The sequence below is a fragment of the Myotis nattereri genome, assembly GCF_964212035.1.
Source record: "Myotis nattereri genome assembly, chromosome: 2".
NCBI lineage: Eukaryota > Metazoa > Chordata > Mammalia > Chiroptera > Vespertilionidae > Myotis > Myotis nattereri.
The window spans coordinates 137,408,445-137,425,194 of NC_138076.1; the positions used below are offsets into that span (position 1 = coordinate 137,408,445).

The 16,750-nt window shown below is 42.9% G+C and overlaps 1 protein-coding gene across 1 annotated transcript in view; it reads right to left on the bottom strand.

The window, feature by feature from the left end:
* Positions 1–16,750, bottom strand: part of TMTC2 (transmembrane O-mannosyltransferase targeting cadherins 2) — a 403,304-nt gene that overhangs the window by 57,049 nt on the left and 329,505 nt on the right. The window contains exon 10 of the mRNA XM_081084170.1: positions 8,375–8,489. Within this exon, the coding sequence (XP_080940296.1) occupies positions 8,375–8,489 (115 nt within the window). The remainder of the gene's footprint in view (positions 1–8,374; positions 8,490–16,750) is intronic.

Here is a 16,750-nt window from a genome sequence, read left to right on the forward strand (position 1 = left end):
CTGCAGTCATAAATTTGGAGATCCTATTAATCTCTTAGCCATCTTTCCTGATGCTGTATTGTTCCTCTTTCCAACTACTAATTTTATTTTCATAGGTATACACTGTATCAGTTAGGATAGGTTAGATTACACTGTAGTTAATAGACACATCCCAAATCTCCATAAATTAAGATAACCAAGTTTATTTCTCATTCTAAAGCAGGTGAGAAGAGAGGTTTGTCTCCCTATGACCATTTCACAATTTCCAAGTCAGAAAAAGGGGAAAGCACTGACTCTTACATCATGCTCACACACATTCAACGACCAAAATAAGACCCATGAACAGGGGTGGGCAAACTTTTTGACTAGAGGGCCACAATGGGTTCTTAAACTGGACCGGAAGGCCGGAACAAAAGCATGGATGGAGTGTTTGTGTGAACTAATATAAATTCAAAGTAAACATCATTACATAAAAGGGTACGGTCTTTTTTTTTTAGTTTTATTCATTTCAAACAGGCCGTAGTTTGCCCACGGCTGCCCATGAAGGTCTTCACCTTTGAAAACAGCAGCCAAGTGCAATCCTATTGTATTTCTCGAGGGTAGAAGGCCAAACATGCTGGGCAAAGAGCACTAATACTTCCACACCACAAAGTGTTCTTGCGACTCATCTTGCTATCATGAATAATAGATGTTCTAAGTGGTTCTTATGTTTTTAATATAAATCTCACTGCTTCGGTGAGGGCCCTTTACTTGGATACATCTGATCTGTCATCTTATCTGGACTGCCAAATTGAAATCATGTACTTCAGAACTTTCTATGTGCTTATCCTACAGAGAAAGAGTATTATCCATTATTGAGAGTTGAAATGGGTCTGTTACAAATTTCTCAAGTTTCAAGTTCCTTGATGGTCCCATATGATAAAGATTTTCCCCTTGATGGGTGGCCCCAGGCCCTCTCTTCTCTTCCAATCTCATCTCATCTGTACAGAACAATTGTGTTTTGCATTTGGGATGAGCATATTTTTTCCTCATTAATAGATTATTTGGGTTATTTTATTGGGAATTAGCCAAGCAAAGGGAAATCAAATGAGTGTCCTCAAACTGTATCTTGAACTATAAATTTCCTAAATTGTTAATTTTGAATGCCAGGTCAACCATTAATCCAGCTAATCAAGACATAACCAGGAAATCATCTGTCCTTTCCCTCATACCCAATTGGCCACCAAATTTTGCCAATTTTGTCTCCTAAATATCTTGGAAAAGAACAGAGCTCTTGGTAGAAGAATTTATATCAAACTCAACTTATAACAATTTTACATCTCCATGGGAATTGCTATATGTTAATTAAATAGGCAAAATCTTAATAGCTAACAATTTTAATAAGGCTGCATTCAGGGGAAATACCAATAAGTGTTCTTACTTCTTTCAGCAAACCACGTCCTAAATGTTCTTGATTATATAAGAGGTTGGACAGGAAGCACTCAAGAAATAGCTGGATTTGACTGAATCAAAAAACAGAAAAACTAAGTGAAAATATTTTTGGGGAGTGCCACTAAGTTAAGTAGAAGAATATGGCCAGGCTGCTGTGGTCATACTTGCAATCAATACATATTGAGAGGTGCTGACTGGCTACATCTTATTGAGGAATGCAGAATGCAAAAAGTTAGAGAGAGGTTCTGAAAAAGAAATCATAAATATTCCTACATCGCCAAAGTATAACAAAAGCTTTCCATTGGTTTCTAGCACTATGGTAACTAAGGAAAAGTTACAAGTAATATATTTAACAAGGACATGTTTTGTAATATCCTTATAATGGGTTTTCATTGGTAGACCTTGAATTTCTGAAACTGATTTAATATGTAGCAAAAGGCCTTATTCATGAAAGTATCTATTATGATTAAGATGAATTAGCCTGTAGAAACTTGCATTCCTATCTTTACAATTTTTTTTGTGACTAAAAGCATAGTACTTTATTCATGAAGAACAAAAAGGTCCCCCTCATGCAGTACCTAACCTTGTCATGCAAATTAAGGTGTCTTTTACAAATTATTTTTCCATTGAAGGTTCTTGCAAATTAGCAACAGTTTATTTTATAAATATAGCAATAGTCAATGGAATCCTGATATCTCTTTGTAGATACCAGCTTTAGGAATGTTAAATATTGATGTAGAGTAAGGGCATTCAAAAGAAAACTCCTAGTATACTCTTTCCTTTTAAAGAGACTTTGAATTTCTTATTTAAAACAAAAAAATCCAAGTAGGAAGCCATTGAGTTACAGTTATCATAACAATCTCAAATCATAACTCCAAAGTAATCTATAAAACTTGCTTTAAATACTGGTTCCTGGCGGACAGGTGGAAATATCTATCCTATCTAATAATAGAGAAACATGGTAATTAACCGTAACTTCGCTACCCTTCCCATTGGCTAATCAGTGAGATATGCAAATTAACTGCCAACCAAGATGGCGGCCGGCAGCCAGGGAGCTGAAGCGAACAGGAGGCTTGCTTGCTCCAGGGATGGAGGAAGCCAAGGTTCCCTGCCTGCCGCTGCCGGCCTCTGAGCTGTAGTCTAAGAAACAATGTTGCAATTATAGAAGCTAAACAAGCTCCAGAAACCTGCTTTCAGCCAGGTTTGGCCTCAGAGCTTAGAGCATGGCCAGTGATGGCAACAATGTTTCAATTTGCTGCAGCCTCAGAGCTGGAGCTGGGCCTCAGAGCTGGAGCCGGCTCTCAGCTCCAGTGACAGCTATAGAAGGTAAATAAATCCCAGAAAATAAATAAATAAATAAATAAATAAATAAATAAATAAATAAATAAATAACAGAAAAGAAGGAGAGGCTGGGAGCTTCAGTCACCCACCAGCCTGAAAACGGCCCTCAGTCCCTCACCCAGACTGGCCAGGCACCCCAGTGGGGACCCCCACCCTGAAGGGGGTGTGACCAGCAGCAAACAGCCATCAGCCCCTCACCAAGGTTGGCCAGGCACCCAAGCGGGACCCCCACCCTGATCCAGATCACCCTTCAGAGCAAACCGGCCGGCCCCCACCAGTGCACCAGGCCTCTATCCTATATAGTAAAAGGGTAATATGCAAACTGACCTTAACAGCAGAAAGACTGGAAATGACTGGTCACTATGGCACACACTGACCATCAGGGCACAGATGCTCAATGCAGGAGCTGCACTCTTGTGGTCAGTGCGCTCTCACAGGGGGGAGATCTGCTCAGCCACAAGCCAGGCTGATGGCTACGAGTACAGCGGTGGTGGTGGGAGCCTCTCCTGCCTCCTCAGCAGCGCTAAGGATGTCAGACTGCAGCTTAGGCCTGCTCTCCACTGGCAAATGGACATCCCTCGAGGGCTGCCGGGCTGCCAGAGGGATGTCTAATTGCCATCTTAGGCCCAATCCCCTGGGGAGCGGGCCTAAGCCAGCAAGTGGTCATCCCCTGAGGGGTTCCAGACTGCGAGAGGGCACAGGCCGGGCTGAGCCCCCCCCCCCACCCCCATGCACAAATTTTTGTGCACCGGGCCTCTAGTCCTATCTAATAAAAGAGAAACATGGTAATTAGCTGTACCTCCGCTACCCTTCCCATTGGCTAATCAGGGTGATATGCAAATTAACTGCCAGCCAAGATGGCGGCCGGCAGCCAGGCAGCTTGAAGCTAAGATGAGGCTTGCTTGCTTAAGTGACAGAGGACTCCAACGTTCCCCGCTTGCTGCTACCGGCCTCTGAGTTTGCAGTTTGAAACGTTGTTACAAATATAGAAGCTAAACAAAACCCCAGAAACCTGCTTTCAGCCAGCCGGGATCTCAGAGCTGGAGGTGAAACAGTGTTTCAATTACAGAACCCAAACAAACCAGATACCTGCTTTCAGCAGCCAAGCCTCAGAGCTAAAGCTGGCCCTGAATAAAAAAAGAAAAAAAAAGAAAAAAAAAGGAATGGTTGGGAGCTTCAGTCACCCACCAGCCTGAAAACAGCCCTCAGCACCTCACCCAGACTGGCCAGGCACCCCAGTGGAGATCCCCACCCTGAAGGGTGTGTGACCAGCTGCAAACAGCCATCAGCCTCTCATCCAGACTGGCCAGGCACCCCATTGTGGACCCCACCCTGATCCAGGACACCCTTCAGGGCAAACCAGCCAGCCCCCACCCGTGCACCGGGCCTCTGTCCTATATAGTAAAAGGGTAATATGCCTCCCAGCACCAGGATCAGCGAAGCCGGGAGGCCTCCTGGCACCGGGATCAGCGTGACAGGTGGCAGCGCCCAAACCCCCTGATTGCCCTGCGGCTCTCTGTGTGACAGGGTGCGGCGCCCCAACCCCCTGATCAGCCCTGCTCTGTGTGTGACAGGGTGCGGCGCGCCAACCCCCCCCCCCGCCCCCCCGCCACATGCCCTGCTCTGTGTGTGACGGTGTAGAGCCATAACCTCCCCATCGGCCCTGCCCTGAGTGTGACAGGGTGCGGCACCCCAACCCCCTGATCCGCCCTGCTCTGTGTGTGACAGGGGGCGGCGCCGCAACCTCCCCATCGACCCTATCTTGAGTGTGACTGGGGGCAGTGCCCCAACCCCCCAATCGGCCCTACCCTGAGCGTGACTGAGGGTGGCATCACAACCTCCCAATCCGCCCTGCTCTGTGCATGACAGGGGGCGGCGCCCCCACTCCCCAATCGGCCCTGCTCTGAGCCCGACCAGGGGCTGCACCTAGGGATTGGGCCTGCCCTCTGCCACCCGGGAGCAGGCCTAAGCCTCCAGGTTGTTATCTGCCAAGGGGTCCTAGACTGCGAGAGGGCACAGGCCGGGCTGAGGGAACCGCCTCTCCCCTGAGTGCACAAATTTTTGTGCACCGGGCCTATAGTTCTATCTAATAATAGAGAAACATGGTAATTAACTGTAACATCGCTATCCTTCCCATTGGCTAATCAGGGCGATATGCAAATTAACTGCCAACCAAGATGGCGGCCGGCAGCCAGGCAGCTGAAGAGAACAGGATACTTGCTTGCTCCAGTGACAGAGGAAGCCAAGGTTCCTGCCTGCCGCTCCCGGCCTCTGAGCTGCACTCTAAGAAACAATGTTGCAATTATAGAAGCTAAACAAGCTCCAGAAACCTGCTTTCAGCCAGCTTTGACCTCAGAGCTTAGAGTGGCAGTGATGGCAACAATGTTTCAATTATAGAAGGTAAACAAACCCAGATATCTGCTTTCAGCCAGCTGCAGCCTCAGAGCTAGAGCTGGCTCTCAGCTCCAGTGACAGCTATAGAAAGTAAAAAAATCCCAGAATAAAAAAAAAAGAAGAAGAAAAGGAGCGGGTGGGAGCTTCAGTCCCAGCCTGAAAACGACCCTCAGCCCCTCACCCAGACTGGCCAGGCACCCCAGTGGGGACCCCCACCCTGAAGGGGGTGCAACCAGCTGCAAACAGCCATCATTCCCTCATCCAGGCTGGCCCGGCACCCAAGTGGGACCCCCACCCTGATCCGAGTCACCCTTCAGGGCAAATCAGCCGGCCCCCATCCGTGCACCAGGCCTCTATCCTATATAGTAAAAGGGTAATATGCCTCCCAGCACTGGGATCAGCGGAGCCGCGAGGCCTCCCGAACCCGGGATCAGCGGAGCCGTGAGACCTCCCGGCCTGGGATCAGCGGAGCCTCCCAGCACCGGGATCAGCGGAGCCGCGAGGCCTTCCGAACCCGGGATCAGTGGAGCCACAAGGCCTCCCAGCACCAGGATCAGCGGAGCAGCAAGGCCTTACTGCCCCGGTGTCAAGCAGAGCCGCGAGGCCTCCCAGCACTGGGATCAGCGGAGCAGCAAGGCCTCCTGGCCCCTGAAGCAGCGTGACAGGGGGTAGCGCACAAACCCCCTGATCGCCCTGTGGCTCTGTGTGTGACAGGGGGCGGGGCCACAACCTCCCTATCCTCCCTGCTCTGTTCATGACAGGGAAGGCGCCCCAATCCCCTAATCGGCCCTGCCCTGTGCCTGATAGGGGGGAGCTCCCCAACCCCCTGATCGGCCCTGCTCTGTGTGTGACAGGGTGCGGCGCCCCAACACCCCCATGGGCCCCGCTTTGTGTGTGATGGGGTGGAGCCGCAACCTCCCCATCGGCCCTGCCCTGAGTGTGACAGGGGAGAGTGCCCCAACACCCTGATCAGCCCTCCTCTGTGGGTGACAGGGGGCGGCACCCCAACCCCCTGATCCGCCCTTCTCTGTATCTGACAGGGGAGAGCTCCCCAACCCCCTGATCGGCCGTGTTCTGTGCATGACAGGGCGGAGCTCCCCAACCCCCTGATGGGCCCTGCTCTGTGTGTGGCAGGGTGCAGCGCCCCAACCCCCTGATCGGCCAGTTCTGTATGTGACAGGGGTGGCGCCACAACCCCCTGATGGGCCCTGCTCTGTGCATGTCAGGGGGCAGCGCCCCAACCCCCTGATCCGCCCTGCTCTGTGCATGACAGGGGGTGGTGCCACAACCTCCCCATCGACCCTGCCTTGAGTATGACAGGGGGCGGTGCCCCAACCCCCCAATCGGCCCTACCCTGAGCCTGACTGGGGGTGACATCGCAACCTCCTGATCCGCCCTGCTCTGTGCATGACTGGGGGAGGCGCCCCAACTCCCCAATCGGCCCTCCTCTGAGCCCGACCAGGGGCTGCGGGGCAGGCATCTAGGGATTGGGCCTGCCCTCTGCCACCTGGGAGCAGGCCTAAGCCAGCAGGTCGTTATCTCCCGAGGGGTCCCAGACTGTGAGAGGGCACAAGTGGGGCTGAGGGACACCCCTCGCCCCCCCACCTGCCAGTGCACAAATTTTTGTGCATCGGGCCTCTAGCAAAATATATTTAAAGAAATAAATAAAAGTTGTAAAGTTTTATTACCTTGAGAGGTTTCTTATTTCAGAACGCTCTATACTTCTTTTGTTTATTGCTTGTATATATATAAAAGCCTAAGTGACCATTAAGACTGAAAGACCTGTCGAGTGGCTGGTAGCTATGATGCACACTGACCACCAGGGGGCAGATGCCCAATGCAGGAGCTGCCCCCTGGTGGTCAGTGCACTCCCACAGCCAACCTCCCGTGGCTGGCCAACTTCCCACAGTCTCTCCCCCACAACTGGCAGGCCCTGATCACCAGGCAGGCCAAGGGACCCCACCTGTGCACAAATTCATGCACTGTTGTTATAAAAGGACAACATAAGGAATGCTTGTGATGATGAAAACAGGCTGTATTTTCTGTGGTAATGGCTACAAAAGCTATACATGTGATAAAAACGCATCAAACTAAACACACACACACGCACACACACACACACACCCAAAGGCACAAGTAAAACTGGGAGATCATAATTAGACCAGTGGATTGTATCAATGTCAATGTCCTGATTTTGATATTATAGGGTAGTTCTACACAGTACAGGGGACCTTTCTGTGTTATTTCTTATATCTGCATACACACGTACAATGATCTCAAAACAAAAAGTAAAAAATAGTTGTTCTACTTTTTCTTGAAGGTTCATGTTTTAAAACCATACAAATGTGAACCAATTCTCCTGTTATTTGTCTTCCCTTGTAAGAGTAATCTACATAATTACAAACCTATCTCTAGATGTTATACATTGAGCCAATAGTATAAATGTCATCTAGTGAAGCATTTAGATGATTTAATAGAGTGAAATTCAGGTGAGAGTATGGCAAAAGACATATCCATATTTCTAATAGAAAAAAAAATAAAACATTTTAAAAAAACTGTATAAATTATGTCAGTTTCTTAAAAACATCCTACTTTAACCTAAACTCTACTTAAGGATGCATTGGCTTTTTATATTCACAACAAAAATTGTTGACCTGCCTTTTAATTGTTTCACTATTATTCTAAAAGCCTTCCTAATCATTTTTCTGAATATAGAAGCACTAAAGATATACATACCTGACAGTTTTAATTATTGGGCCATTTTGAGAATTTGAAAGGCCTTAAGTATATTTGTATTTTATAATCTTCTCCACACCAAACATAATCCAATGTAACCACATGGCACATTCAGTGTAATTAATAAAAAAAAACCCACAAATATTGAGATGCGGTTGACTAATAGACATATGTTTTGTTTTTGAGATAATTAATTAGACAGTTATTAATTTCAACTGTGCAATTTTCTTTTTGTATTTTATGAGCAATAATTTTTGAAGGGAAGGGGAAAAGGGTCTCAATAATATTTAGAGAATCCTAAAAACTCGTATGTCCTACATAATGTACACATAAACTAGAATGAAAAAAAAAATAGTCCTGATTTTAACATGGCTAAGCAGAATAATTCAATTTGTGGATGTGGAATGAGGTAGTATGATGGGGAATTAGTAGAATTAACAGTGTTCCCAAAGCCACAGTGCTGGCCTTTTAAGGGACAGTAGCAAAAACTAACCTGAGCATGTGGGCAGCATTGAAGACCACATCAAACTCCGTGCTGTCCAGTTCTGCTGCTTTTTTTGCCATCTCGGCTGCTTCTAACAGGCGACCTTCTTCCAGAAGAAATTGACCTTTAAAGTAGGAAAACAGAAGAGCTCCAAGTTAGAAAACAATAATCCTTTGAAATAAATAAAGCTGCTATAGAGAAAAGTATAAAAGCAGTGATTAAGGTGATATAAAGCTAAGAATTACATGCGCCGTATACATAAATGCTCATATGTACTCATATTTAACAGGCCTTTCTTTGCATTGCAGGACATTGCAATGCATCTATCTTCTACATTAACAATTTTTTCTTAAAATAAAATCCTGTATAGACTATTGAAGCAAGAAATAAAATGAATAAAAGATACGTTACAAATAATAATATAAAAGACATACCATGTTATGTAAAAAGAAAACAATTTTTAAAGTCTAATGGGAAGAATATTATTTTCGTTCCAGTTTTACTAAGAAATAAATGACACATATCACTGTGTAAGTTTAAGGCACACAGCTTGATGGTTTTATTGGTATCTTTGTGAAATGATTACCAAAGCTTTCTAATATAAAAGTGTGTGAGATTTAAGGCATTGTATCAGTCCCGTTGCTGAATCTGCAGCTCAGGTGCAATATATTTCACTAAGCCACCAATCAACTGGTTTAAGCATTCACCTGTAAATTCATTACATGTGATACAAAAGGAGTATAAAATTTAATTATTAGCTATAAATCTTTGAGGTCCTGGGACAATAGTTCCTTTGTAGGAAAAAAAAAGATATTTACCAATAGGAGTTCAGTTTATTTTAATTATTGGTCCTTTAAAATAGCTTCTGTCTCTGATGCATATACACTAAAAGGGCTATGCATACTGAGATATATTTAAGTAACAGGAAAATTATTAAAAGAACATAGAAAGATCGGCTTAGCTCTTAGATTAACTGTTAATTAGATTCACTGGCAAACGTGGAAGAAATATTAACTGGTTCAGATTTTTGAGATTCCTTTCAGGCCAGCTCTACAAGGTTAAAATCATTGCAGATAGAGCCACACAAGTCTTTAAAGCTGTACTTCCAGAATTGTTATATAATGCTATCCCAGAATCACATAGTAAAAGCAAAGAAAAAAACATAAAAGTTGAGCTCAATTTTAAGAGTGTAACTATGCAAGTAGAGATAATAGATGCTTCTTCAGAGCTAGGGCTTTATTAACAGTTAAAGTTATGATGTTAAGCCTCATCTGATACCGCTTTTAAAATGAAAACCAAATCAAGGGATGACAGAGATATGCAGAAACCATCCGACAGGCTTACAGAGTTGTGACCTAATGATTATTTCGTTTTGTTTGGGGTTTCCTGTTAGGAATACAAAAATAGCTTTAGAAATGATTTTTAAGTCCTAAGCTACACACAGAAAACAGAAAAAAAATAAAAATGGTAAATCCTTCCAGGTGGCTGTTGGAAGAGGCATTAGCTACTGTTCATCTAATAAATAACACAAATCGTTTTCTAACCCATAGAGACCAGTCCTTAATATACCAGGAGAAATTTCCTGCTTTCAGCAATAAACCACAGCCACTGCCTACCCGTAAGCATTTCTAATCTTCAACTGGTAAAGAATGGTAAGTAAAGATAAGCCTTGGATTTCAAGCCTGCATTTTTCAATAAACTGACAGTTCTAAAATCAGCACTTGGAGATGTATCAGCTGCTTCTACAAAAAACTTTATATCACTTTCTTAGTCGCCTATCATTCTGTGCCTTTCTCATCTCCCAAAGTAAACATAATTGTTGGGTTAGATAATGATTAAGGAAACAGGGTTGTAAATAGTTACATTTATAAATAGAAAAACACATTACTCATAAAATTCATGTATGTGCTAACTCTACAAGTATGTTGATGTGGCATTCAATTTAAAGTGTACATGCTTTACAAAAAGTAAATAAAAAATTAGACAATACGTAGCATACTGAATAATTACTGTCTCCTCATATATATCAGTAAAGGATACCAGGCTAAATAAACCCATTCTTTAGTTAGTTATGCTTAGTATAGATTGTTTGAATTAAAATGTAATGTTAATTGCTATGTGTCTTCAAAACATGTTTACCTAAAAAAGTATTAATATATTTATGAATTATGTGACACTTAAAGAATGATGTCAGAATTTATTAATTGTTCTTTTTCCTTTTCAGACAGATATTAACTCTGAAATATATTTTGTTATTAATAGTTAGAAAGATGAAATGATTAACTGAATAATGTAAGTTTTCTTAAAATTCATCACTCCAGACAGTAGAGGGAAAGGAAGACATTATAGCCCAGATGAAAAAGAGAAAAAAGGACATGATATCTATACTGTCCACATAGAAAGGGTCAGTGACAAGATGTCTGTGTGCTATAATAATGATAGTGGCATAAGAGATGAGTTTAAATGCAATGCCATGCCCCAGAGCAAAACTCTTCATTTTTTTTTAAAGGTATTTTTAGAGATAGAGAAAGGGAGAGAGAGAGACAAAAATCTAAACATGGATTGGCTATCTCCTGCACATGCCCTACTGGGGATAGAGCCCACATCCCAGGCATGTGCCCTGACTAGAATCCAACCTGCAACCTTTCAGTACATGGAAGACACCCAACCCACACTGAGTGACACCAGCAGGGACCAGGGCAAAGCTTTTTTCAAGCTATGTTAATGTTAAACACATCTGTAACAATTCAAAATCACCAACAAAAGAGGAACATTAACTAACTGTGTAAAATCAAATATACAATTTTATCATAATTTTTACTTATGCTTTAAGTTAGATTTGCCATTGAACATGCTTTCTGTAAACAGTTTGCAAATTTTCAAAACAACATGAAAACACATACTTTTTTATTGTAAATGGTGACAGAAATAATTCTCATATAGTAATTTTACAACAGTAGAATGCATTCATCATATTAACATTCGGAAAAACAATATCACAACATATCAGTTAGGTATTTGCATAATTCCCCCCATTCTGTTCTTGACAGGCTATAAATCTCAATAGTCCAGCATTGATATTATTATGATAAAGGCATAAAGTACTATGAAGTGTAAATCATTTGGTATCTGTTTTGTAACTGAGTTTGAAAACATGAGCTGAAGTAGAAAGTAAATTCTTATTCTTCTATGTTTATAATGATTGTTTTGATTTGTTTTTTAAATATAGCCCAGAACTGATGACAGAGCAATAAGCATTTCAAATCCATAGAACGAACATAAATCGGTAAACAAATATATACCAAGTTCCTTCTTAATAATAACTATCCAAAAACCTAAATTGGTATGTTATTAGGGGAATAATAAGAAACACAATTTGCCCTACTCCTTCCAGAAGACTTTATCTCAAATCACTCTTCCTCAACCACCTTCATTTATTACTAGAGGCCCAATGCATGAAATTCATGCAAGAGTAAGCCTTCCTTCTCTGGCTGCCGGCACCAGCTTCCCTCTGGCACCCAGGACCCGGGCTTACCTGTGGCCGCCAGCAGGCACCTGGGACCTGGGCTTCCCTTGCAGCTCCAGCTTCATCTGGAAGGATGTCTGGTCTAATTAGCATATTACGCTTTTATTATTATAGACCAGAGGTCTGGTGCACGAAATTTGTGCATGGGGAGGGTGTGTGTCCCTCAGCCCAGCCTGCACCCTCTCCAATCTGGGACCCCTTGAGGGATGTCCGACTGCCCGATCCCAGTGGATCGGGTCTAAACGGGCAGTTAGACATCCCTCTCATAATCCAGGACTGCTGGCTCCCAACTGCTCACCTGCCTGTCTACCCGACTGCCCCTACCCACTTCTGCCTGCCAGCCTGATCACCCCCTAACCACTCCCCTGCCAGCCTGATTGACACCTAACTGCTCCCCTGCCGGCCCAATTGCCCCTAACTGTCCTCCCCAGCAGACCTGGTCGCTCCCAACTGCACTCCCCTGCAGGCCTGGTCACCCCTAACTTCCCTACCTTGCCGGCCTGGTCCCCCCCAACTGCCCTCCCCTACAGGCCTGATCTCCCACAACTGCCCTCCCCTGCTGGACATCTTGTGGTGACCATCTTGTGTCCACATGGGGGCGTGATGGTCAATTTGCATATTACCTCTTTATTATATAGGATTGTTCCCATCAGAAATAGGCTGTGAATTACTTAAGCTTTGCTGAGTGTAACCTGCAGCTATACAGCCTTATTTATCCTGAACTCTCAGCCTCTAAGATTTCGCTCCACCTACATCTCTAATCCTGTTTGCCTATCTATTGTAAGTGGACATCTTTCATTTTTATGCCCAAAACATGTCCTTCTTTGACCACTTTTCAGTAGTGTCAGAATAACTTATGATTTTAATCTACCATCTAAACCAAAGCACTTAAAAGAATAGGAGGGCAGGGTATTATTATGCTGGAACAAGGACCATAAACCAGATTGTCCCAATTGTCCCAATACGGCCATCCCACTTACAGTACCTGTGGCAGAAAGGGGATCTCAATTCTCTCATTTTTTATTGCTCTTGGAAATTGAACCATTTTACACAATAAGGCATTGTATCCTCAAAACAAAAAGTGATCAATATTAGTAAGAGAGAAATAGGTGCTCGTCACTGAAGAATACAAAGATTGAGCCAGGGCTCCAGTATGGCTACAAATGGAGTCAGGACTCTATGGAGAGTGCAGAGGGTTGGAAAGGAAAGCAAGAGAACTTGAAGGCAGGCACTTAGGGGAGTCCATCCACATGGGTGGATTCTGCAATGTCACCTTTCCCTGTGGTTCTCAAGCTTTAGTGGCCATCACAATCACCTGGGAGACTGGCTAAAACATGGAGCTGGGCCCTGTGCACACAGTTCCAGAATCAGTGGGTTTGGGAGAAAGCCTATCATTTGCCTTTTAAACAAGTTCCAAGCTGACATTATTAGTCCAGTGCTCATAATCTTAAAACCTCTTAGGGAAACAACAAAATAAATGCTTTGCACCAGACTCTGGACTCCATGTCTGAGGTTAGCTATCAGTTAGACTGAGCGCTTCTGGTTAATTCACTGCAAGTGTCACACCTTTCCCTATATCACAGGCCTAATGGCCAGGCTGCACACATGCACATATGTATGAAGAATAAGATATACTCATTAAATACAAAATTACTCTTTCAAATTTTTAAAATAAGGTGATTTAAGAGTTCTATCCCTCAAATGCAGAAGAGATTTCTGAGAAATTACTTCTCTTTTACATGCAGCAGACAAATACATTCTTTGTGTTTGATAATAGAGTAGAATTTCAAATAAAGAAACCACAAAAATCTTAAGTAAAATAGATTTTGTTCTCATGGGTGTACTGTGCCACCACACTTGACCATTATTTCTTTGGTGTGTAATTTGTCTTACCCAAGTTAATTATCATAATCTTATTTAACTGTCTCAAATTAAAGGAAGAAAAAAAGAAAAATGAGATGAGAAATTGAAAAAAAAAAAAAGACAGTTGAGTAGGAAAAAACAGAAGAGAATAAAAAAGAGGAAACATTCTCTCCAGGTCCAGATGCAAACAGTGTAAGTTTCCCCATCAGAGTTATACCTTTTCTTCCTGGACAATTCTCTAACTGAACCATTTAAATCATTTGGTAAATTTTTACCAATGTTTCAATATGATAATCCTGTGAAGATCAATTCTTCAGTAATTCCTGGATTTAAAATTGATGTCTTAAAGGTAGAAATCCATAAAAATGTAAGCTGGCCTTACACTACAGGCTCAAACACTGCTTTGTAAAAGTTCTACATATAAGCCCCCTAGATTAGTCGGGATGGGCATTTCTTACTAAAATATGATGAAAAATTTGCCCTTATGTTCAATGCAACTAAATGAAGTGGCTAAAATAATCCATAATAGGTGTCATGATGACAGAATTCTTTTTAGAAAAAAAAAATCATTCAAATGTCACTTTAAGAAATCTGCAAGGACAAATGAAAATCTTTTATAAGATAACTAGAACATAACATTCTCAGTAAAATAGTTGCCCTTGTGAGACAACATCAGATTATCGAAATGTATCCAGAATGATTTTCCTTCTGCTGATACTACCCTGTCTCAAGCCATCATCACACTCTGGATTACAGCAAAAACCTGCTAACTGATTATACTTCTGCCCTTGATTTTACAGGATATTCTCAACACAGCAGTCAGAATGATCCCGTTAAAATGGAAGATCCTGTCGTTATACAGCTGAGACAGGGAAGGCACAAATTATTATACAATCTGATATGATCAGCACCGGTTCCTTGCCCCAAATCCCTGCCTCAGTTCTCTGACCTTATCTCCACTGTCTCTTACTACCCTCCTTTTGGTCATATATTCAATCTCCATTGGCCTCCAGCAGTTTATCTGACACACAGGAGGAACACAGACTCCTACTCCTCTTTTCCTGGAATGCTCTTTCCCAAAACACCACAAAGGTTCATTCTCTTATTTCTGGCACACTGTGGTGATTTAATAAATATATGTTCAATGACTGGATTGAATTAACCAATCATATCCCTACATGACTAGTTGTTTCATCTTCAAAAAGCAAGTCATAATCCATCCAGCATAGGTCAGCAGGCATCTGTTCACATCCTCTCACCTTATAGTGACGTTAGGCAAGGCTGCAGTGAATGGCCACACATGGTGGGTACTGCACAATTTCCAAGGTTGCCATTCACAGTGAAGTCTCTAGGAACTATGAATAGTGCCTCTTTGTTTTGAGCAACCTGGCAGCCTGATTTCACATCTCTGAATTGCCTTGGTATACAACAAATAATCCAGACATCAATCAGGCCTTCTAAGATATCTTAATTCTGGAACAGGTCAAACTATGCAATTGGGCTAAAAAATATATTATATTTTACTGTACTAGGAATGAATTCAATGCCTGGGAAAAGAAAAAAAAAACATAATATAGCCAATGTAGCTTAATATAGCCAATCCAAGTAATGTATAATGTGCCTAACTAATATACACAAGATATGGGGACACTTGCAGTCAGAGATACAAAGATAAGTGAAACATTTATCCCTGAAACAATGCATATTCTGGTAGAGGAAACAAGATGGTCAGAGTTTAACCACAAAATGGATATACATTTGATAATGGAGGTACAAAGTAACACAGGTTAAGTGGATAAAGACAAGTTTTTGTTTGGTTTTATTCAACTTATAAAGTTGAATGTGCATAAAGTAAAGGGCACAGTTGATTTATCATAAAATGGCTATGATCCTATAATCAGTAGCCATATCATGACAAAGAACATCACTGGCATCCAGAAGAAATTGTTGATACCTGGGGACTTTTCAAAGACTCAAATCACTGATACAGGGAAAAGACCATGGTAGAAATATTGAGGCTGGCTGGCCTTGGTGACATCTAATGGTAACAAGATGGGTGGGTAAAGTGGAACTGAGGCAAAAGTCTTCATGAGTGTTTCTATTAGGGGAGGTGAATAAGGCATTCCTGACAAGACAGAGTTGGTGAAAAGCAACAGTCAGGATTTATAGACTAGTGGTCCAAAGGAGATGCTGCTCAAGAAGGCTGGTTACTTGTTAATAGACGCTAATTTTCCCTGGGAGAACTAAAACTATGGAGGAGAAGCTTCTCCTTTGCTTTTCTGAGACTTGCTGAGCAACTCTCTTGCAGAGCATCTCTTGGATTTCAGGAATGCTCTCGCTCTTTAAAACCAGTATCTCTCCCTTTCCATTAGTTTTGTTTTGTGTTTTGTGTTTTGGCAGCCTGAGTTAAGAAAAGCTGCGGCTTACTGAGACCCAGTGAATTAGGTATGCCAGAGTTACTGGCCAAATACAGAAGCTCACCAGGTGAACAACCAAAGGACACCCAGGAGATCAGCCTAGACCAGTGGCCAGCACACCGCGGCTCGCGAGCCACATGCAGCTCGTTGGCCCCTTGAATGTGGCTCTTCCACAAAATACCACGTGCGGGCACACATGTACAGTGCGATTGAGACTTCGTGGCCCATGTGCAGAGGTTGGTTTTCAGGAGGAGATAGACGAAACAAGTATACAAGACGAGTGTGGATGGGAGAGTTGGAAGGGGTTGACCTCAGCGAACGTACCTCGATCAGATTGAGGACGTTTTTAGCAAAGGCCAGCTTAGGAGTAACCTAATTAAGTTAATAACAATGTATCTACCTATATAGTTTAAGTTTAAAAAATTTGGCTCGCAAAAGAAATTTCAATCGTTGTACTGTTGATATTTGGCTCTGTTGACTAATGAGTTTGCCGACCACTGATCTAGACCCCTTATTTTGAGGTGGTGAGGTTGGATCTGTCCCTAAATGAACATGAGACCATGAATTTGCCCTGAATTG